Source organism: Lampetra fluviatilis, chromosome 33, assembly GCF_964198595.1.
Source record: "Lampetra fluviatilis chromosome 33, kcLamFluv1.1, whole genome shotgun sequence".
Taxonomy (NCBI): domain Eukaryota; kingdom Metazoa; phylum Chordata; class Hyperoartia; order Petromyzontiformes; family Petromyzontidae; genus Lampetra; species Lampetra fluviatilis.
Window position 1 is genome coordinate 288,505 of NC_136307.1, and position 22,038 is coordinate 310,542.

The 22,038-nt window shown below is 50.5% G+C and overlaps 3 protein-coding genes across 3 annotated transcripts in view; all 3 read left to right on the top strand.

Annotated features, from left to right (window-relative positions):
- Positions 1-7,787, top strand: part of PHEX (phosphate regulating endopeptidase X-linked) — a 31,298-nt gene extending 23,511 nt beyond the window's left edge. Inside the window, exons 17-22 of the mRNA XM_078871735.1 lie at positions 356-423; positions 1,685-1,815; positions 2,185-2,250; positions 3,292-3,396; positions 3,666-3,742; positions 4,474-7,787. Coding sequence (XP_078727861.1) covers positions 356-423; positions 1,685-1,815; positions 2,185-2,250; positions 3,292-3,396; positions 3,666-3,742; positions 4,474-4,576 — 550 coding nt within the window. The 3' untranslated portion in view covers positions 4,577-7,787. The remainder of the gene's footprint in view (positions 1-355; positions 424-1,684; positions 1,816-2,184; positions 2,251-3,291; positions 3,397-3,665; positions 3,743-4,473) is intronic.
- A 536-nt stretch (positions 7,788-8,323) lies between these two features.
- On the top strand, positions 8,324-13,775 carry AP4S1 (adaptor related protein complex 4 subunit sigma 1). Its single transcript, XM_078871737.1, has 5 exons — positions 8,324-8,931; positions 11,470-11,556; positions 12,327-12,395; positions 13,030-13,041; positions 13,644-13,775. The coding sequence occupies exons 1-5, from the start codon at positions 8,791-8,793 to the stop codon at positions 13,773-13,775; spliced, it is 441 nt and encodes a 146-aa protein (XP_078727863.1). The 5' UTR covers positions 8,324-8,790.
- Positions 13,776-14,370: 595 nt separating this feature from the next.
- FKRP (fukutin related protein) lies at positions 14,371-21,805 on the top strand. The gene is made up of 6 exons (XM_078871736.1): positions 14,371-14,795; positions 15,463-15,701; positions 16,769-16,867; positions 18,680-18,892; positions 19,279-19,597; positions 19,882-21,805. Exons 1-6 carry the CDS (start codon positions 14,372-14,374, stop codon positions 20,229-20,231), a joined length of 1,644 nt encoding a protein of 547 aa, XP_078727862.1. The 5' UTR covers position 14,371; the 3' UTR covers positions 20,232-21,805.
- The last annotated feature ends 233 nt before the right edge of the window (positions 21,806-22,038 follow it).

Here is a 22,038-nt window from a genome sequence, read left to right on the forward strand (position 1 = left end):
TTGAGGTGTGAAATGAGGTTGAGGCGCTGAATGTAAACATTCATCGGGACAGAAATAGAGAGTATTGAAGAAGCGCTAAAGTTGGGGAACCGGAGGAGAAGTCTGATTGGATCAATTCTAGAAGACAAAACATCTGGACTGGGCATGCAGCTGGGTATGTGAGGGCCTTCGGAAGGAAACTCTATAATGAAGGACCATCATAACAAAATTCGCGAGGTAGAAAAGGGATAGCGGTGCTTGGCAGCATAGAGAATAGAGGATAGAAACACGAGCATCGGGGCAGGCGAGTGTCGGCATGGGGGTCTCGTGCGTGCAGTGAGCGTGCGCACTGGTGCTGCTGTGGCTGGGCTGGCAGGTCCCTGAGCTACGGTGCCATCGGAGTCATCGTGGGACACGAATTCACTCACGGCTTCGACAGCAATGGTGAGAAGAGGTTTCCACGCTCACGGTGACAGCACCACACGCATCGCCATCAGCACCATCGTCTCGTCGTGGCTGCTTTTACTCAACACTAATAGCGATAGAATGCACAGCCCAGCGGCACGGCAGTAATAGATTTGGAAAAGTATTTCTCGTCGCTTTTTTGTGGCGGCAGGGAGGGGCACAGTAGTGACGCTCGTGCATTCCCAGCAAGACGTGCCGGGGTTCAACTCCCGCCTCGAGTGCCTTTCCGTGTGGAGTTCTCCCCTGTTCTGCAGGTGTTTCCTCTGGGTTCACCCCTGTTACCTCCCATAGCTAAAACACCAACGTATCACTGGTATTGGCCATACATCCCTTTTCTGAAAATGTACCTGCAAATCACTCAAGTGGGATCACATATAACAGCAACATTGCCACCGACAGAAACAATCTGGCAGTATCCTCCTGAAAACGAGTTCTGAGACTCGGTGAGGCATTGCTGAGTAAACGAGCGCAATAATGATGTTCAACAAGTTATGCCTGAGGTCAATGTTGGAGGGAGCTCTGGAGGTGATTTGACAGGAGAGTTCTAAGCGAGAGTGGGGTTGCACCGGGCACCAGCGTGGAGTTCACTGCTGTGTGTCACCTTGTTGGTTTCGATTTAAAGCTTTCGTGACTGCAGGGATTCATCTTCTTGGTTCTTTCGGTAAAGTCACGTAGAAGGGAAGTAATAAAATAATAAAAATAAAACATAATAAAATAATTCTCACGACATTTCGGCCACAACGCAAGCAGCCGTCCTCAGGTGAAGACCAGGTCTGTCGGGGAGACAGCGTCTGAATGGAACACCACCACACTTGGAGCGTATATTTAAGCTGGGTTGGAAGGGGGGAAGGGCGCCTTGACAAAAGGATTTGCATATCAAGAGGAATTTAGCATATTTATGGGAAATGCAGGTATGTGATTAGTACTACTTGTGAAATGCGTCGGAGGTGGGCGGGGGGGGTTTCAAAGTCATATTATGCCCGTGCATTATGCAGGATTAGCATCATCAAAGGGAGGGGATAGGGGTAGCATTAATAAAGGAAAGGAATGTTAGTAGTATGTAGCTGCAGTAACTAAACAACTAAACAACCGTGTTGGTTGTTTTGGGTGAAGCCAGGAGAGGAGCTGTTGTGAGGGCCAGCGGTCCACAATTGTTCGGTGATGAAGGGAAGCCTCTCTCTGGCCCTGGGGAAGCCTCACTTTCTCAAGGAACTTGATCTGCCACATCGTTTCATTGCAGGAAGGAAATACGACAAACATGGCAACCTGCACCAATGGTGGAGCAACGCATCGATTGCGCACTTCTCTGAGAAGGCGCAGTGCATGATCGAGCAGTACAACAACTACTACTGGAAGGAAGCGCAGCTGCCTGTGAGCAACCACAGACCAGCCGCCATAGGCAACGCATTCTTTGCCTCGCCACAACATGCCTGCCTCGTCGTCACCACCACCATCCTCATCATCATCTTCTGCTGGACGAAGGTCCCCAGTGGTCACTTCATGTGTGCGGTCGAGCCCTGGCTGTTAGCGCCGGCGATTGGGGAATCCACTCGCCGATTCTAAAAGTGTTGTCGGCACATGACCTGCCGGTCACGGCACCGCAGACCGCCTGTAGTCAGCGGGGAGGAACTTTCGCGTCCCCGATTCCCCGGCGTGTGTCTGTAGCTGACACAGAGAGCGCTCGGTGCGATGCGCCCTGCGAGGACACGCGGTTAATCGGCTCTGTCCTGCGGCGTGCAGCTCAAGGGCAAGAGGACACTGGGAGAGAACATCGCCGACAGTGGGGGGGTTCGAGAGGCCTTCAGGGTAAGGACCCACGACACGGGGAGACAAACACATCCGTGAGTCTCGCTATGGCACAGCGATCCCCGGTACAGGCAAGGTGCGCAAGGGCAGCAGCCAGATTCTCACAGAACAGGGAGGGCACTCGCACACAAACCACGTGATGCTGACTGCAGGATTATCACTTCGCTCATCTGCGGCCACGTTTGCACTCTTGCTCATGACTGCTTTTGTTATTATTATGCTTGCTAACCCTGGAAAGCCTCAACGATTGACTATACTCTTCTTCAGGAGAGTCCTACGAAGTTTTCACAGGGTCATGTTCCTATGCGTAATCCCAACTGAGTCAATTTTGAGGTATTTTTTCAACATTGGAATGTGTGGCCAGTTACATTGTTTAATTCTTTGGTTCTTTCGGTAAAGTCACGTATAAAGATAAAATAATAAATTAAATAATAGCACAATTATTTAATTTCTTATTTTATCTTTATACGTCACTTTACCGAAAGAACCAAAGAATAATTCCTGCAGTCACGAAAGCTCCAAAATTACATTGTTTAACTTTGGGAGGAAACCAGAAAATCCAGAGGAAACCCATGCAGAACGATGGGAGAACATACAAACTCGTCACAGAAAGGCACTCGAAATCGGTAATAAATCCTGACCCTTCTTGATGTGAGGTACAAGAGTTACCAAGTGTCACCCTGCCATCCTATTATATGCCCCCGAGCATTCAAACACATACATGCTAACAGAGACACTTAAGATCAGTCCCCCATCCGCAAACCCACGTGAGCCCACAAAGCTCCAGGAGTTGAAGCAAAAGGTGCCCTCTGCAAGACGTTGTGCCTGGGAGCATGTGGATGGCACACATTGATACCAGTACGCATAGGTGTTCCTATATTGACGGGATTTACAGAGGACTGATGTTTAATATCAGTGCGTACGATCCCCTCGTGCACTGTTCCAGCCTTGCCAAGCAGCCCCCATCCCTCCACCCTAGGAGCTGAGGAGCAGTGAGTGTGTGTCTCAGTGTCTTGTGCTTGCGTGCTTGCGCCTGTGTAGGCGTATAGGAAATGGATCAAGGACAGCCGGGGTGGGCAGGAGGAGCCTCTGCTACCTGGACTCAACCTGACCCACAACCAGCTGTTCTTCATCAGTTACGCACATGTATGGGCACATGCACATGCACGCACCATCTTCATGAGATTACTCCCCTCTTGTTAGTGGAATCCTAATTACGTCGTGATGACGATGCGCCATGCCAGCCTTTATAGTCTGTGTGCTACGTGGTATGCGGGATGTGGTACATGGTGTTCAGTATGTGGTACATTTATGCGGTGCGTAGTATGTGGCATGAATGTGGCATGTAATTTGATGCGTGCCGTGTGTGTTGCGTGGCGGTAACTGTATCGCTGTGGTGGGTCTGGTGTGTCCAGGTGCGGTGCCAAGCACACCGGCCTGGGGAAGCCAGGCAGATGGTGCTAGTCGGGGCTCACAGCCCTCCGGAGTTCAGGTGACGACAACGTCGGCCACGCTGTTCACACTTGTGCCCGGGCCATAGGCATCTCCTGCGTGAATTGTCCTCGACATGGAGTCTGAACGCTGGCTCAGCGCGTTGTTTTAGGGGTGGACTGCCGTTAAAATCTCACCATTTCTGCTGTTGTGGTAACTTTAAATTGACTTTGAGGCCAAGTTACACCCGTGAGAAATAATAGTTATATTGTCTTTGTAATATTTGCCCAATATTATGATGGCGGAGATTATGTGGAAGCCGTTTGATCACAAGAACACCTTCATGTTAAACTAGAATCGAGGTGACTATACCATCAACACCCCGGTGGGCTTTGCCTTGCTACATGACCGACGTCCGCTGGTGAGCATCGTGACTTTGTGTCGGGGTGTATGGAGTGGTGGTGCAGTGAGGGCAACAAGCACTGTACTTTAAACCTGGCAAACTAGATTCAATTACAGATCACGGCAAACATCCGTGATACTTGAAATGATTATTGCGTTCTTCTAGGTCGACTCAGCCTAAAACGACTACCTGTTGTGGTGTGTGAATATCAGCATTGGAGAGACAAGACGGCCGGGCGTGATTCTGACCATACCACCCGCTCAGTGTGCCATGCCAGACTTAATAGGTGCTCGCTAACAGCACGTGTCTATGTGGGCTACACGGTGGATCTCTGTCTCTAAGTTTGTGTGTGTGTGTGTGTGGCGTGCTGGTGCTGTTTGTTTCTCCAGAGTCCTGGGATCGATGAGTAACTTTCCGGAGTTTTCCCGCGCGTTCCACTGTGCGGAAGGCAGCACGATGAACCGTGGCAAGCAGGCGTGCCGCGTCTGGTGAAGCGCCGGGACCGGTCCCCCATCCCCGAGAGACTGCACGGACATTTCCATCCGATATCCGATGTATGCAGACTTGTTTAGGGGAACCATACTCAATGACAAACCTCCCCAATAAAAAAAAAATCAACGAGAAATTAGGATGTATTTTGTGCAGAGTGCGAAAAGAAAGCTGATGTGTTTTTTTTGCACATTTCCAACACGTCACTATATTGCACGGTTTAAATGTTCGGCAACATCCCACATTAAACACCGCAGCTCCATTGCTTCTGTTTGGCTGGGCAGAGACTGGGACGATCTGAGACCTGACCCCTGCCCTCCCCGCTTGCATGGATAACCGAGCCCCACTTGCCCAACTAATTCCAGCAAAGATCCAGGAAAGAAATATGATTGGCCTATAAAGCAAAAGAGGAATTTTAGATTTAAAATAATAAATTTAACGCACATGTAAAATAAGTAAGAAAAATTAGTCGCTTGTCTTCATAAAGACAGATGAATAACTTTTTTACAATTAAACATCTCATTACCGTCTTAAATAAAATGAATTGCACCTTGCTAAATTCTATTCTCTCGTTGCCATGACAACGACCCACGTGAGTTGGGGCCAAGTTGAGCAGAGCCCTGGGAGCCCAGTTCTGCACCGGCTTCACTCCACACAATGCACAATTATTCTTTGGTTCTTTTCGGTTAAGTCACGTCTAAAAAGAAAATAATAAATTAAAATAACATATTACGACGTTTCGATTGCAACACAAGCAATCATCATCAGGTATAAAAGAAATAGCAACAAAAATCTAACTAGAAAACTATAGACAGACATACAAGCAGACAGACATCACAACGGTACACAGAGAGAGGACACAAATCGGCACAAAGAGAGGGGTCGTTTCTGTGACGGTGCCTTAAATATAGAGAGGGGGGCGGGGACGGAGAGAGGGAGGGGGCAGAGAGAATTAGCATATCAATGAGTGTACGGCAACGTACTGCTGTTGCAAGTAAGATGACAATGTGGAACGGGCACGCAAAATCGAAACGTCGTAATATGTTATTTTAATTTATTATTTTATTTTTAGACGTGACTTAACCGAAAAGAACCAAAGAATAATTCCTGCAGTCACGAAAGCTCCTAAATTAAGAATGCACAATTAGTTTAACATTTCAGAACTATCACTCTATTAGTCGTGTTTTACATCTATAATTCACATATTTAAAAAAAGTATTTACTAAACGTAGAGGATTACACATTGACTGTGATTGCATATCCCTTCGAGGGAAACACTCAAATATGTTGTGCTGTGTTAAGAGTGAGGACGTGTGTGTGTTTTATATATAAAAAGACATTTACAAACATGTTTTATTTTTATACATATATGGCCTAAAGAACCACAGGCAGCATATTGCTCAAGGTCGACGTGTAGCTTTAGCTCCACATCACTGTCAGCTGTGTAATTATTTGAATAGTGAGCGCAAGCTCTTGGGCGTACAGCGAGTGATATCGTGCATGCCGTGTGAGAGCTTGGAGGTGTTGTCCAAATCACCGACGGCTGCGCTAAACACCACCTTCAACACCTCCAGCTCGTGTTGACACCGGAGTCGGTGACCGTGCGCAGGCGTACGGTGAGAGCAGGTGGAGAGTGTGGTTCTATTCTCTTCTCACGTGTGATGGGAGCAGCAATGTGTTTAGGAGCTCCATGCCAATGTCGAGGACTGCTAGCCACGTCGAGAGGGCTTTAGGAGAGAGGGTTTGTGTAGTTTTGCTATTCTAATATTGAAGGGGCACAGACCAGTTTTACCATATGGTCCACAGTGTGGATTGCATGACCACAATCGCACTACTGTTGCTTGTCTTAAATTTTTCATTTATGAAAGAGATTTGTGCATCGGCGTGTTTATGTTCTGATGATGTGGGTGATGGTTACGCCAGTGTCTTCGAGGAGTGTCAAAGCCAGGAGGGTACAATGGGTCTCAGATGAGGTGTTTATTCTGGAAGTCCTCGTTGTTCCACTGTTCCTCTTGATCTTGGCTATATTCTAGCGTGATCTCAGAAGGGGGAGCGGTACCTGAGTAGGTGGTCGGTGAGGTACATTGCTGAGGTCTTGGTTGATGGGTAGGTTGTCTGTGGCGAGATTACGTGTAAGCTCCCGTGAGGTTTGCAGAATGTTTGTCACAACATGGAGCCAGGCAGGGGGTTGGTGTAGATTTCGGGGTTCCGATTATTTGTGTGTCTACACGCAAGTATTGGCGTGAGGTCTGACCGCAGTGGCAGCAGCCCAGAGGGCCGGACCCGCAGGGCTCATGTGCGTTGGCGGTGTGACAGGTGGGCAGCTGCACGGGCTGCCATTGTCGTGGGAACCGTATCACGTGAAGAACGCACACATGATGTAGCCTGGTCTTGGATAAATATTCCAATGCTGAAAATGTACCCGCAAATTGACTCCATTAGGGTTACACTCAGCAGCAACATCGCCCTCGGTTTGGTAAACTTGGCAGGACCCTCTTGAAAGAAAAAAGTCTTCAAACGTGTAGAAGCTATTCTGGGTAAACACGCTTCATAATGTACGTGCATGGGTGGTGATGCCTTCAAACAGGTGACTTCGCAAGCATTTCGTATTCTGACAGGGCAGCTGTACTATGTTGTCGAGAGATACGCGCTGAATATTCACAAAAGTAGCCGAAGGGTTATGGAATATCTTGCGAAAAGCGATTGTACAATCCAAACTGGGTTTTAAAGAAAATGAATTAAAGTTTAGACACATCGCTGCTCCTCGCCTCATTGGCAGAAGGAGCGCGTGAATGGTGCCCCACACGGAGGGCAACGGAACGACTGAAACCCTCCGCAGGGAGCGCCTCGATGGCTGGCGGGGCCCGCGCCTGGAGACTGCACGGAGCTCTGGGGATCCAGTGGATCTGTGCTTTCACATTCACACCACTCGATGATGAGTAATCGTGGGTGTCAAATTCACACACTTTAAAATCTACATGCGGTGATGGTTGATATTTTTTCGCACAAGTTTATTACGAATGAAATGCTTAAGTTACTTTTTATCCAAATACTGCAATGCGATATATGTGAACAGTTACCGTGTGCTTTATATCTGTTTTGTGCGATATTAAACGTTGTAAAAGTGATTTTTATTCTTTCGTCAACAGTAAAACATTATTGATCAATGAAAAAGTACAAGATTGAGCGGAACATTAAACCTCCAATCTACTTCTATTGGAATGCTATTGTGTTAATACTCGTGTAAAGCATTTGAGAATAAATCAGATTTAACCAAGGTTAAGTCAATTAATTAACAATGAGATACCCCTTTCAGATGTTGTCAATGGGCTTCTGCACAACGTGGACACATTCCACACTTTAGCGATGAGGGTAATCGGTGGTCGAGGTGTGCAGTGGCTCCTTGCTCGAGCAAGCACGTCAACCCATCGTCAGGATGTAATTCAGATCGAACACTGCTGCAGCGTTTGTCCACCTCTCCTGCGGTGTCGTGCGTACGCACAAGGCCTGGAAGTTACGTCCACGCTGGGATGGCGGTTGTGCATCTAGTTTAGTGTCAAACCATTGGCTGCTTGCATTAATAAGCCACGTTTCCCAAAATCTAGATACCACCTTCAAATGACACTCCGCAATGTATATTGGGATTATTAGCTCTGAAAATCTTGACTAAGGCCTAAGTGAAATATCTTTGGTGTTCATGACCAAGGAGGCTGCATGCAGGTTGTTGATAGTTGTGATGATGATGTTGGTTTAGAGTTGTAACTGGCGCCGTGGAGCAGCTGGGGAGTGGAACACCGATTTGGCTGCAATGCCCTCCGACGACCACAGCGCGGCGCTCACTCGCCCGTCACTCCCCCCGCTTTGGGCTTGCGAGCTCTGACGAGATCGGGCACAAGCGTGACACAATTGTGTAAATAATGAATTGTAATTTATTATAATGGGTAAATAGTAGTGGACTGTATTCGTTGAGTTTTAAAAGTGACAGTAAACTTGAGTGATGCCGATGGCCGTGGTGCGGAGTCGCCGCCGTGATGCTGGTTCCGGGGCCCCTGGCTGGCGGCTGGTCCCTGAGACACGCGGAGCCGCACGGACGCACGGAGACTCGTGGAGCCGCACGGACGCACGGAGACTCGTGGAGACGCACGGAGACTCGCTGAGAGACTCTGAGAGACGCTGAGAGACTCTGGGAGAGGAGGAGGAGGCGGAGGCGGCGCGTGATGATCCGCTTCGTGCTGCTGGTGAACGCGCAGGGCCGCGTGCGCCTCTCGCGCCACTTCGAGCGCCTCGGGGCGGCGCGCAGGAGGCTCGTGGAGGCCGCGGCGGCGCGGGCCGCGCTGAGGGCCGGAGACGGCGACCAGGTGCGGGGCAGCAGCCGTAGGGGCACGGGCAGCAGTAGGGGCACGGGGCACGGGCAGCCGTAGGGGCACGGGCAGCCGTAGGGGCACGGGCAGCAGTAGGGGCACGGGGCAGCAGTAGGGACACGGGGCACGGGCAGCAGTAGTAGGGCCAGGGCAGCAGTAGGGCCAAGGGCACGGGCAGCAGTGGGGGCACGGGCAGCAGTAGTAGGGGCACGGGCAGCAGCAGTAGGGGCACGGGCAGCAGTGGGGGCACGGGGCAGCAGTAGGGGCACGGGCAGCAGTAGTAGGGGCACGGGCAGCAGTAGTAGGGGCACGGGCAGCAGGAGGGGCACGGGGCAGGGCCCGCGAGACTCCGCGGCGCCTCCACCCAGGCGGCTGTGAAGGGGCCACCAAGGAGGGTTCGGACGGCAGCAGTCGCGGTGACCACACCACCAAGTGGTGGTCACCACCACTTGGTGGTGGCTCACTGCGAGAAGGGCCCTGTGGGTTCGCTCCCCAGGCTTGGGCGCCTTTTGTGCGGAGCCTCTTCTCCGGTTTCTGCTCTCGGCTAGACACTTGCACACAGTGGAGCTGCAGTGCTCTCCAGCACACCGTGTGCTGGACGGGTAACGGATTGGCATTACTACTAACCTTACTAGTTCTCCGTGTTGGGTGGTGGCGGGTTTAACGACACATTTATATTTACGCGATCTTAACCAAATATACATCCGAATGCTGGAAATAATGACACATACAAGTACAGTACCTGCAAATCACACGCACAGTAGCAACGTCGCCCTCTGCTGCCGAAACACGGCGTGGCAGGACCCTCTTGACAACGATCTTAAAACTCGGCGAGGCTTAATCGAATAAGTTGGGTAAAAAAACTAGTTCTTCAATGCACACACTTTTATTTGCACTTACAAGTAGAATGTACATTAATTTGACCCCAGAATTAATCACATTCGATATGTTTAATTTTCTTTATGCAACTAGTTTTTTTTAAACCAAAATATTTATATGTTAGTCTTGTAAAATCAATGTGTATATTACATATTCATTCTAAGATCTCAATCCAGACAATAACAGTAGTTAATTATTGTCCGGATAATGGTAATATGTTTGATATACTGCAATAAAAAACACGAAGAGGCCCAGGATCGGCGAGCCCTGGACCGGTTCTCTGAATGAAATCTCGAATTGTCAAGAAATTTCAGCTCGTTAGACTTCGTAGATCCGAAGATATTCAGCGTCAAATATATGAAAGAATATAAACAGACAGCAGCACAAGTTAAATAAAAGTGTGTACAAACATCCGCTGTCGAGACGGAGCCCAATCACCTCCGCACTCTCTCAATAAACCCTCCAGTATATAAACAACTCGCCTTTAGCCCGTCCAAGGACGGGTGCATTGCAGTAAATGTGAAAGTTGCAAGTGAAAAGCAGACCACGACGTGATATTCATTGCATCCATTCGTGTGCAATTTGTAAGGGCGCGGTGACACAGACTTATTTCATTTAAAGGTTATAATCCCTTGTTCATCACGACGTCCTTTTTACTTTGATGTCTCAACAACAGCGTGACGGAGATCGCGTGACGTGAGGGCTCTGCCTTTGTAGCGAGGGTTGTAAGTGACGCCGAGGAGGGGGGAGTGACGTCAGCCGCTAATTATTATGAATGGGGGAATGGGGGAGGGGGTGTCCATTTGGAGGACGTCACCTGCTCATGAATATTAATTAGAGGGTATGGTCGATGTTGAGTGGCGTCACGAGCGTTAAGGACAGACATTCCAGGGTGATGATAGGTATGCTCGTATATGGATAATGCATGTACATACATCTTGTCTCAGTGTCTCCCTCGCAGTAAACCTGCCAAGAGAACCACAACTGAGATTACACCTTCAGACAAAAGCGGTCACGCGCATTCACCTGCAATATGTATACGGTAGATTTAAAAGGGTAATGAGAACAGTTCAGAGGGCAATGGTCAGGACCAGGGTAAACAAACAAATCTTGTTTGCACAGAGTCATGGCAACAGTGAGAATTACCAGGTAGTACCAGTCGGCCAACCCCTGTCTCAGAGTTTCCTGCCCCAGTAACTCCTGGTACCCGAGTTTGCCAGTGAGGGGGCCCAGGGCAACCGAGCAATGAGAAGCTGTCAGAAATTCGAGTGAACAACTCAGTTCCACTCATTCTTTTAGCTGCAAGACGCCGCAGTCTTGCGAATGTTTGTTTCTGACAGGCAGGGGTTTTCCTATCATCTATCAACCTGCCGCCCAAGGGCCCACAGAAGAAGCCTCCACGAGGTCACAAAAAGTCCACCAGAAGATTCTTCTGCCATGGGAGGTATTGCCTCAGTAGGCAGCCTGAACTTAGAGGAGGGGAGGCAGGTTGTCAGGACGCCAGGGGAAATTTCTGGGATACGGGGAGATACGGAGACACGTGTGGGGATGATTGCTTTTTATTGATGCCGGCTGCGATTGCACTGACACTGCTCGGAGTGTGCGGGCCTCCGCGGTGGGTGGTGATGCGCAGGGTTGTGCCCGTGGCTGTTGCAGTGCTCGTTCGTGGATTACAAGGACTATCGCCTGGTGTCACGCCGCTACGCCGCGCTCTACTGCATCGTGGGCATCGATTCAGAAGAGGTGAGCAACTTCCCACTGAGTGTTCCTCATGCACATCCCGCTGCGCCCACCGCCGGCATGGGCTCTCCCTCGCACCGAACACCACCCCGGTGCTGCAGCCTGTGTCCTCAGTGCTGGTTTGCAGCTGCTTTTATCCAGGATTTAAAACCCAGGATGTGCATCATTGGTGAGGTGGCAGGATAGTGCCAGAATTTAAAAGCAAAATGCAATAATTTTAAAGCATTCATTTCACGCCTCCTTAAGCTGTCTAACTCTGCGGTGATATATTGCCAACAGGGGATGTGAACAATGCCCTGATGAGTAGGCATTCGCTTTAATGATGCGTGGCTGCCGTGGTGCGTGTGGCTTGTAAAGAGCAGTCTGTGATCTCGTGTGTGGCCAGAGGAAGTGTTAACTGCACGGTGCCCGGTGAGGATGGAGTGAGTGTCCGAGTTCCGATGGATATCACTCACCAACACATCGCTGTGTCTATATGAGGCACCCACACTAAAGATATTTTCTTTAGTGTATCTACGTGACTTTACCAAAAGACCCAAAGAATATAAAGATAGGCTTCCAACAGTTTTGCATATGGGTTGAAAATATTAATAGGACACTTGCATTATCCTGGCTTATTCTTTCATATCCTTCAAATCACCAGAAACTTCACGAAGAGGCAATTCGGCGCCAAGTATCTACTAATCATCTGTATTGGGTATCAGAGTGCGCAGCGGTATCGCAGTGACATTGCGCTGCGTCTCTGTTCATGCTGCATGGCTGTGTTGTTTCAGAATGAGCTGGAGATCTACGAACTAATTCACAACTTCATAGAGACACTGGACAAGTACTTCAATCGCGTGGTGAGTGTCTCACTCGGCCACGCGGCAGCAGCAGCAACAGCAGAGAAAGAGCATACCTACTATTGAAGGGAGGTTGGTTGAGTGTTTATCCAGAAAGCCTTTATCCCTGGCGCAGGGAACACGTGAAGGGGAGCAGAGCGAAAAACAGTGAGGGCAATCTTATAGTTGGTGTGCAAATGGATTGGGAGCCAGTGGAGAGATTTAAGGGTTGGGCTGATCTCGTATTATTTATGAGTGCAAGTGGCAGCAGCATTTTGGATCTTTTGGAGTTTGGAAGTGAGGAGTTTGGGGAGGCTATCATGGAGAGAGATGCAATTGTCAAGCCAAGAGGTGATGAAGACAATCTTTAGAAAACCAAAAATGTAGCATATGACCATGGCGAACTCACAGTAAATATTACCAGTGCTTGAAACTGCTCTTTGATCCATCAATTTAAATTAATTCTCATGCTGATGATATAGACGTAGAATAGTGTAAGAATACTGAATGTAGATTTTCTATGTTGTGCGACTGGGTCACATGAGCGCTGCAGACATTTTAGTATCCACATGTTTGATAATGATTTCTATTTTGTAACTATTTGAGTTGGACAGTTCAACATTGCACTTCTAATGCTGTTGTCTCATCCTTTCAGTGTGAACTTGCCGTATCCTTTGAAGCTCACGATGCTTTACGAGCAGTAAGTTCTGGCTGGTATCGGAAGCACTCCTGTTTCGGTTGTGTGCTGATTTTGTTCGTATAACCGATTATGTGGCATGCTCAAGCACAAACTTGGTAAAGCCTCTAGGGTTGCCAGTCTGTTCGTGTTGTGGGAGTTTCCACTGCAGCATGTGAATAACGCAACGTGCGCATACACGGATGCGAGTGGCTGTAGGCACGCCCGGAGAAGCAGCTCGGTCGTAGTCCCAGGAGCTGTGCGTGTTTGTTTACACGCGTGTACATCAATGACTGGTAACGCGGTCGTGTTTGTGTTACTCAGTAAACACTCAGCTATTTGGATGTTCACGCTATTATGTCTAATGTCCCAGATAACCTGATAATTGACGTAACTGTACAGGAACTGTACAGGAATGTTTTAAAAGCAACTGTCGATCATGGCTGTGAAGTGTCAGGAATACAGTTGTTTAATGTTTATAAACCTTGCCATGTACTTGCGAAAAGCTAAAGTGGTGGTGAGGGTGGAGGGAGAGTATGGCCTGAAGACTGTATGTGAAGTGCCTAGGTGAGTCCTTGACATGGCGACGCCAGATCATGTTTAACCTGGAGAAGGTGCACATGGTGTTGGACGAGATGGTGGTGAATGGGCGCGTGGCTGAGACGAGCCAGACTCGCATCCTGGCTCCCATCTACTTGATGGAGCGTGCCGACCAGAGCCAGTAAAGGCCGCGGGGACGCGAGGACGCGAGGTGCGGGGGATACGGCACGTGACCGGCTGTTGCCGTCCTGTGTGGAGGACGCGGCGCTGCGAGCCGACCGGAGAGGCTTCTGCAGCGACTGGCGGCTCCTGCCCAGTGGGGCCAGCGTGACCGCTTGGCGCCCGGGGAGGGAAGCGCCACCACCTCTTACATTCAGCGAGCGTCAAGAACCTTACCCATAGCTCACGTTTGTCAGCTGTGTTGAACTACCAGCATGCAACAACCAGCATGCAACAACCAGCATGACCTGGTTTTTTTTCAAGTGGATCTCAAATCCAATTCGCACCATCATGAGGAAAGTGCGAGTGTAGTATGATTTATTTTGCACACCCCCATTCTCCGAACTGAGCATCAAATGTTGACAATTTTACTTGTCTGACTTAAACCTTACTTCAAAGTGACGTGATTACAAAACCTCGTACTGTAATTCATACTCGGCTGCGAGCTGCCGATGCGGTGAGGCGAGGGTCCGTGCCGAGCGCGCCGTGCGCACATCCGCAATCTGCTTGGCTGTCATCCTCGCTGCCCAGCCGAGCACACCGCCTGGCGTCATTTCCCACGATGCGCGTGAGGGTTTGCCACCTGCTGCTGGCCCTCGCCATTTCTCTCAACCTGCTCTTCATGTATTACTTCATGAGAGAGAGCGGTCGAACAAAGGCGGCGCTGGAAGGCAGGGGCGGCGGACGGGCCGGGGCGAGGTCGACCGCCAGCCGAGGCCTCCCCGTGCGAGGGACCTCGGACACGCCGAGGGGCGGGACTTCTCGCCAGCACGGCGAGCGTGGCGAGCGCCGCGAGGGGGGCGGCCCCGGGGGGGCCTCCGGCCCGCCGAGGCGCCCGGGCGTGGTGGTGCTGCTGCGGGAGTTCGAGGAGTTTGAGAACAGCGTGGGGGAAACGGCGCGGGGTCTCCTGGCCGACGGAGGCCCCGAGCGGGAGGTGCTGGTGCTGTCGGACCGCGACCCTTACCCGCCCCTCGCCCTGCCGCCAGGTGCCACCGCGGGCCCCTCCTTGCACGGGGGGCGTTGTGGTTTGAGGCTGTGTTCATATCGGTCGTACAGACTCGCACAGCAGATTGCGGCCTCCTGTTTGAAAATGGAGTCGGATTCTCTTTGTGAATACAGTAGATCCAAATTTTACCATTTGTACAAGCCCTTGCAGCGTGCTGCAGTATATTTTCACCCTCTACAAAGCTATTGCATAAAGGTCCTAATGTTTATCTCCAGCACTCTTCATACAAAGGGTGAAGAAATTAACGTGTTAAGTCACGTTTCTGCATAGGCTATGAAAAGCTGGGCCTGAATTTCAAGAAATACGATTTTAATGTTTCAAAACTAAAACCAGTGTTTCAGTGTGATGAGTACCCACAAATGGGAATATTCAGTCGGGGTCTACCATATAGCACTTGTACTATTCAGCCAATTGCTTATTCCCTTCTCTTGGTAGACCTGTGAAACCAAATGTAAAGCCAAATAGATTGAAGCAATGTATTTTTCCAACTGTCTCCGTCTCCTCGTATTTGTATGTCCTCTGTATTGTTTTGTCGCTCTGTTCTCTGCCTCCGTCGGCCTGCGTCGTTGTGGCCGTCGGCCTCTAGTTTTGTCACCGCCCGTGCCGGGGCTCGGGTCTCCAGGCCTCACCGGCTGCCATCCCTCCAGGGGCACGCCTGGTCGCGTTGTCGGGCCACCCTGAGCGGGCCGTTGCCGAGGCCAGCCCCGAGCGCCTGCTGCGTAGGGAGGCCGTGCTGCTGGTGCCGGACGGAGTGGCGTGGTCCGGCGCGGGGGGTGCGGAACTGTTGCGGCGCCTGCAGGAGGAGCTGGGCCGATCTTCGGGCAACGTGCGCATGGTGGCGCTGCCCGTGCGGGGTGATGTCCCCACGCGCTGCCTCGACCTCTCGGTGCGCCGCCTCGCGCGTGACCCTGCGTGCTCGCGGAGTCAAGTCGAGGGACGAGGCAGAGAATCCACAATGGGGCACGGCCCCAGTCGTCGCGCAGTACTTGGGCAGGAGAGCGTGTCCAGGTGTCCACAGGAAACAGCGTGGAACGCTTCAGCCAATCGGCCTTCCAGATAAAATTACTGCATTGCCAGAAGATATTGATCCAGTAGACATTGATGATTGATTCCATTATATTTTAGGTGATAAAACAATCCGGCATGCTTAGTTATTTGTTAAATATTCACAATGAGATAATACCTCAAACATCGCTGCAGCTTCATCTGAGTTTCCATCACAGTGAAAGAACGTTGAAAGGGGCGATGGTCGCTGGATGTAGAAGGCTTAGCAGATGACAGATTTTGCTCCAAATATGTTAGAATGAATTAAGCAATTAGAATATTCAAGCCCATAAACAGATTACAAGGTCACCACCAGCAGACCACACGGTGGACTGATTCAATCGGTGAACCCGTGCCCTTGGATGCCCAATACGGAACGACTGGGCGACACCGCTGCCTCCCACGCACGGCCGGCTTTGCGCGTGATCGGTGTTGCTTCTGGAATTATTTGCCTTCGTAATTTTTTGATTTTTGGGGATCCTTTCCGGTATAGCCCAAATCCTAGCTTTGCCAAGTCTGGCTTCGAGAGGTTGTACATTACAAGTTGAATGAGCGTATGATGTGTGGCAGTGGGCATGCGTGGTTGTGTGTAGTGCTACCTTCAGTCAAAGTGTCTCGAGTGAGTAGCCTGGTGCAGTGCTCATCCTCACTATTAGGCCAAATACAGGCTCTCAAAATCCAATCCTTCCATTTGATCAGCCCCAATGGATTTATGAGCCAAATCAGCCCCAACTGGGGTTTCAGCCTGATTGTCAAACATTCTGTTCACATTGACACCCAGCTAGCTGTGCACAAGGTGCAATGATTACATGCTTGTGAGTGTGTACAAATGTATTGGCATGCGCTCCTTGTGTGTGTGTTAGGTGTGTCCAGCTGTGTGGATGTGCGGACATACGTGTGCCTGTACAGGTGAGAGTGAGGGAGTGGACAGCGGAGTACCGGGCGCCCACGCGCGCTGACGAGTGTGATGCTCTGACTGGTGATGCCGTCATCTTCATCCGCACGCCGGTACTGACCGGGCTCGAGCCACACACCGACTTACACACTCCCCTGGTACACAAATACTCAACAGCGACTTACACACTCCTCTGGTACACAAATACTCAACAGCGACTTACACACTCCCCTGGTACACGAATACTCAACACCGACTTACACACTCCTCTGGTACACAAATACTCAACACCGACTTACACACTCCCCTGGTACACGAATACTCAACAGCGACTTACACACTCCCCTGGTACACGAATACTCAACAGCGACTTACACACTCCTCTGGTACACAAATACTCAACACCGACTTACACACTCCCCTGGTACACGAATACTCAACAGCCACTTACACACTCCCCTGGTACACGAATACTCAACAGCGACTTACACACTCCCCTGGTACACGAATACTCAACACCGACTTACACACTCCTCTGGTACACGAATACTCAACAGCGACTTACACACTCCCCTGGTACACGAATACTCAACAGCGACTTACACACTCCCCTGGTACACGAATACTCAACAGCGACTTACACACTCCCCTGGTACACGAATACTCAACACCGACTTACACACTCCCCTGGTACACGAATACTCAACACCGACTTACACACTCCTCTGGTACACGAATACTCAACAGCGACTTACACACTCCCCTGGTACACGAATACTCAACAGCGACTTACACACTCCCCTGGTACACGAATACTCAACAGCGACTTACACACTCCCCTGGTACACGAATACTCAACAGCGACTTACACACTCCCCTGGTACACGAATACTCAACAGCGACTTACACACTACCCTGGTACACGAATACTCAACACCGACTTACACACTCCTCTGGTACACGAATACTCAACAGCGACTTACACACTCCCCTGGTACACGAATACTCAACAGCGACTTACACACTCCCCTGGTACACGAATACTCAACAGCAACTTACACACTCCCCTGGTACACGAATACTCAACAGCGACTTACACACTCCCCTGGTACACGAATACTCAACAGCGACTTACACACTCCCCTGGTACACGAATACTCAACACCGACTTACACACTCCCCTGGTACACGAATACTCAACAGCGACTTACACACTCCACTGGTACACGAATACTCAACACCGACTTACACACTCCCCTGGTACACGAATACTCAACAGCGACTTACACACTCCCCTGGTACACGAATACTCAACAGCGACTTACACACTCCACTGGTACACGAATACTCAACACCGACTTACACACTCCCCTGGTACACGAATACTCAACACTGACTTACACACTCCCCTGGTACACGAATACTCAACAGCGACTTACACACTCCCCTGGTACACGAATACTCAACACCGACTTACACGCTCCACTATTACTCATTACAAACCAGACATGAGCCACACACAAAATTCAACACTTGCACTCACCATAATACACTTTACTGGTATATGTCTACACTTGGACTTGGCAACTCACAAGGGCACATATGCCGAGCTTGGTTTCATCGACTGTCGGGGCAACCTTTGTTGATCAGCATCTGTGCAATCAAGCGCGCCAAGCTGTGGGGTGATGTCGCTTGGACCCAGCCCTGCCACTTTCATCTCCCATTCGCTGCCATTGACGTACCGCATGAAGTATTCCTTTAAGGCCGAATTTATCTACTTGAGGCCCATACCCAGTTCAGTTACCACTTCCCGCTGTTGTTGTGCTCGTGGGGAGGTGACCTGCGACGCTTTGTGCCCACGGCCTACAAGGCTACGCGAGATGCGTACCACGTGTGATCTCCGGTCCCTGCGCGTGCGTGTCCAGGACCTGCTCGGCGTATCGCTCCCTTGGGCCCGGCCCCTGCACACGGCGCTGTTCCTGCAGACGGCGCTGCGGGGTTGGCGCGTGCGGCTGCTGCGCGACGTGGCGCCGCTCGCACGCCACCCCCTGCTGACCGACGCTCATGCGCAGTGGAAGGCGAAGCAGCGGCGGCAGGCGCGGCTCGACGCGCTGCACCGGGACCTGGACATCCGGCTGGTACCAATAGTCGACCGCTTGCAGAGCGCTACGATGCTTGTACACTGAATGTGCAACACATTCTCTACGGGCCCCTTGAAGTATTTTGTTTTTTGTCAATGCGCATGTTCGAGATATTGCACATGAGCGCACATCATCTACTACACCCAGATTCATCAACTGTTGCTGCTGTACAATGCTGGGGTCACACTCCTATTCCCCTGTGAGTCCCAGGCAGATGCCTATGTCCAAACTGGCTCAGGAACTGCTGCATCCACGCAGAGGGAACTAAGTGTGTGCTGCCGTGGCGTCGTGCTGCTGGGGTCCGCTTGCTGCCGGGGTCCGCGTGCCGCCGTGACGTGCGTGCGTGCCGCTGTGACGTGCGTGTCAACGTGTTCGGTGCGCAGGTGCGCGACGCCGCGGGCCAGGAGACGTGGTTTGGCTGCAGCAAGAACACGGCGCGCTGCTTCGGCTCGGTGCTGGACGACACGCCCGAGTATCTGCACCGTGGCCGCTGGACGCCGCCATGCTGCCTGCGCGCCCTGCGCGCCACGGTGGCACGCGTTGTGGGCGAGCTGGAGCGCGCGGGGGTTCGCTACTGGCTCGAGGGTGGCAGCCTGCTCGGAGCCGCTCGCCACGGCGACATTATCCCTTGGGACTACGACGCGGATCTCGGTCTGTACCGCGATGACATCACCAAGTGCGAGCTGCTCAAGCGGGCGGCAGGTGCGTGGGTGTCCCTGGCTGTGTCCCTGGTGTTGTGCACATGCCGTTGTGGTGTACGAACGTGGCAGAGCGCGTGTGTGTAAGCATCCACAAGGAAGTACCGTGTGCAGTGCGTAAACATCAACATTGGTGAGACAAAAGTGGCTCGGCATTGTGCTTGCCTCCCACCCCCTCATGCGCCGTGCCAGCCTTCGTAGGTGCTACTCGTTAATAGCGCGTTCCCTAAAATTCTGATAAAGGCTATACCGGGGGTTCTTTGTCTTTGTGTGCGCCCGGGTTCGTAGCACTGGGCCCCGTGGAGGACGAGGAGGGGTTCGTGTGGGAGCGCGCGCGTGAGGGAGACTTCTACCGCGTGCACTACAGCCGCACCAACCGGCTGCACGTGGACCTGTGGCCCTTCCACTCCAGCTCGGGCACCATGACCAAACTCACGTGGATGCAGGGCCACCCGCAGGACCGCGAGTTCCCCGAACACTTCCTGCAGCCACTGGAGCGCATGCAGTTTGCCGGAATTCTGGCGTACGCTCCAAACAACCATCGACGCTTCCTCGAGCTCAAGTTTGGCCCCGGAGTGATTGAGAATCCAGAATACCCCAACCCGGCGAGAAAGAGACTGGATCAGGACAGTGCATGATCAGGCTGAAAGCGATCATCTCACACTCACCAATGAGTGGAGTCCCTCTCTCGTGTGTGGAATATCTTGAGGTTATAGATTATAATTTGTTGATGATGATAATTTTGGTGTTTTATTTTGACTTGTGGTTTCAATGTCAACCCATTTAGTGCCTAGAGACCTGCCGTGTAGGTACGGCGCTACGTCTATTGTGTATGATGATGATAGTCATTGTTTCTCAAGAATTCAAACTCGGCATTTACAGTTGCATTTGCATGAGTGAGAATCTGGTTGACAATGTTGCTTGTTTGGATTGTAGGCATTTAATAACTTTTTATTAAACACATAGTGCTCTCTTATTAAGAGTTGAAACTTTGTGATGGTTTTCTGGCCCTTGGGTTACAATAACAAGCTAAACATTTCCCTTAAAAGATTGTTGTTGAACTCCAAATCCAGTGATTAAAATTCCACATTCCTATGATGGGTATATGTTTATTCAACGGTACAGTAAACCCTCGCTATGCGCAATTTCTGGATTCGTAAGTTTGGAATATTGGCGAGTTACTAAATATTTACTAATTCTCTATTGGCTACTCGACGAACTCCAGGATTTGCGAGTGTACGTGCCAGGCCACCGACATCGGGGAGATGCATGCAGAATGTTAGATTTGAAATTGCGAAGATTAGACACACCCCCTCAGCTGCCCGCGTTGTCCTCCGTCTCGCAGTAATCCCGCTCTGAACTCACTACTGTATTGTGCATCTTAAATGTGTACTCACAGTCCACTCGTACATTTTGGTATAAACGAGTTGTCCGCGGGACGGATGTGGCTCACGAGCTATCGTTTGGACGGCCATTACAAACCGGGGCTTTCATGTAATGCCACATTGGCACTGCTTGAAAGGCTGTAGATGCCAGATAAAGCTGGTGGCTGATGAGGTCGTTTGTAGGAAGCATGTTGTTTTAGTCGCCCTTTTATATGAAGGACAATTAACAAGTTTAGTGCAGCCAATTTAACTAAACTATGTCAAACTAGGTTTATTCCTCACAACGCAAATTATAACCAGGGTTAAGCAGGTACATTTTCCCTATTCAAAATTGTTACATTTAACCAATATATAAGCGGGGTGACCCATCGGATGTGCAGACTTGGTGTGTGGTTGCTGGTGTGTGCCAGTCTGCACCCTGCGCTGCAACGCAAGTCAGTCCTTGTCATCGCTCCACAATATTACTCTCCAACATCAGCCGTACGCAACAGGAGAAGACCGCTCTTATACCAAAACTTGGGAACTTTGCTTCGAGTGATGAAAATATTGCTTGCCACGTTTGCATAAGAGCTGATTGTTTCCCATCATGTTTGTAGCGAGCTGCATCGTTGACAAAACGTTCGTGTCAGCTGTCACTGCAGCTCATTCCACGATTCACACTCCTCTCCAGCATCAGCCTGGGCAGCTGACGTCCTCCGGCGAGTCGCGGGCGTGGAGAACCCCGGGAGTCAAGTCTACTGGCCACACTCTTCTGTTTTCCCACATTTGTGTCTAATCTCAGATTTGGTTTAAAAACTGTGAAATAAACGACCAGGGCTTGTGAAAAACTTTTCCGTGTTTTATTCTGGAGATGTGTTCACGCTACTTTGCCACGCGCCACCAACTGCTTTTTGTATTTAACACGCAGGTGGCTTTTTTCAGTAAAATGTACGATGTATAATTTACTTATTGAGTAAGGCCACTTAATTATCTGGCCAAATATTTGTCTTTAGGCACCCTCCACCACCCGACAGCCAAACAAATGAACTTTCCGCATGTACAAACATTACAGCTCACGCAC

Coding starts and splice junctions, on each gene's coding strand:
- AP4S1 (XM_078871737.1), top strand. CDS start 8,791: ATGATCCGCTTCGTGCTGCTGGTGAACGCGCAGGGCCGCGTGCGCCTC. Junction 8,932..11,469: donor GGGCCGGAGACGGCGACCAG/GTGCGGGGCAGC, acceptor TGGCTGTTGCAG/TGCTCGTTCGTGGATTACAA. Junction 11,557..12,326: donor TGGGCATCGATTCAGAAGAG/GTGAGCAACTTC, acceptor GTGTTGTTTCAG/AATGAGCTGGAGATCTACGA.
- FKRP (XM_078871736.1), top strand. CDS start 14,372: ATGCGCGTGAGGGTTTGCCACCTGCTGCTGGCCCTCGCCATTTCTCTC. Junction 18,893..19,278: donor GGGACCTGGACATCCGGCTG/GTACCAATAGTC, acceptor TTCGGTGCGCAG/GTGCGCGACGCCGCGGGCCA. Junction 19,598..19,881: donor GCTGCTCAAGCGGGCGGCAG/GTGCGTGGGTGT, acceptor CCGGGTTCGTAG/CACTGGGCCCCGTGGAGGAC.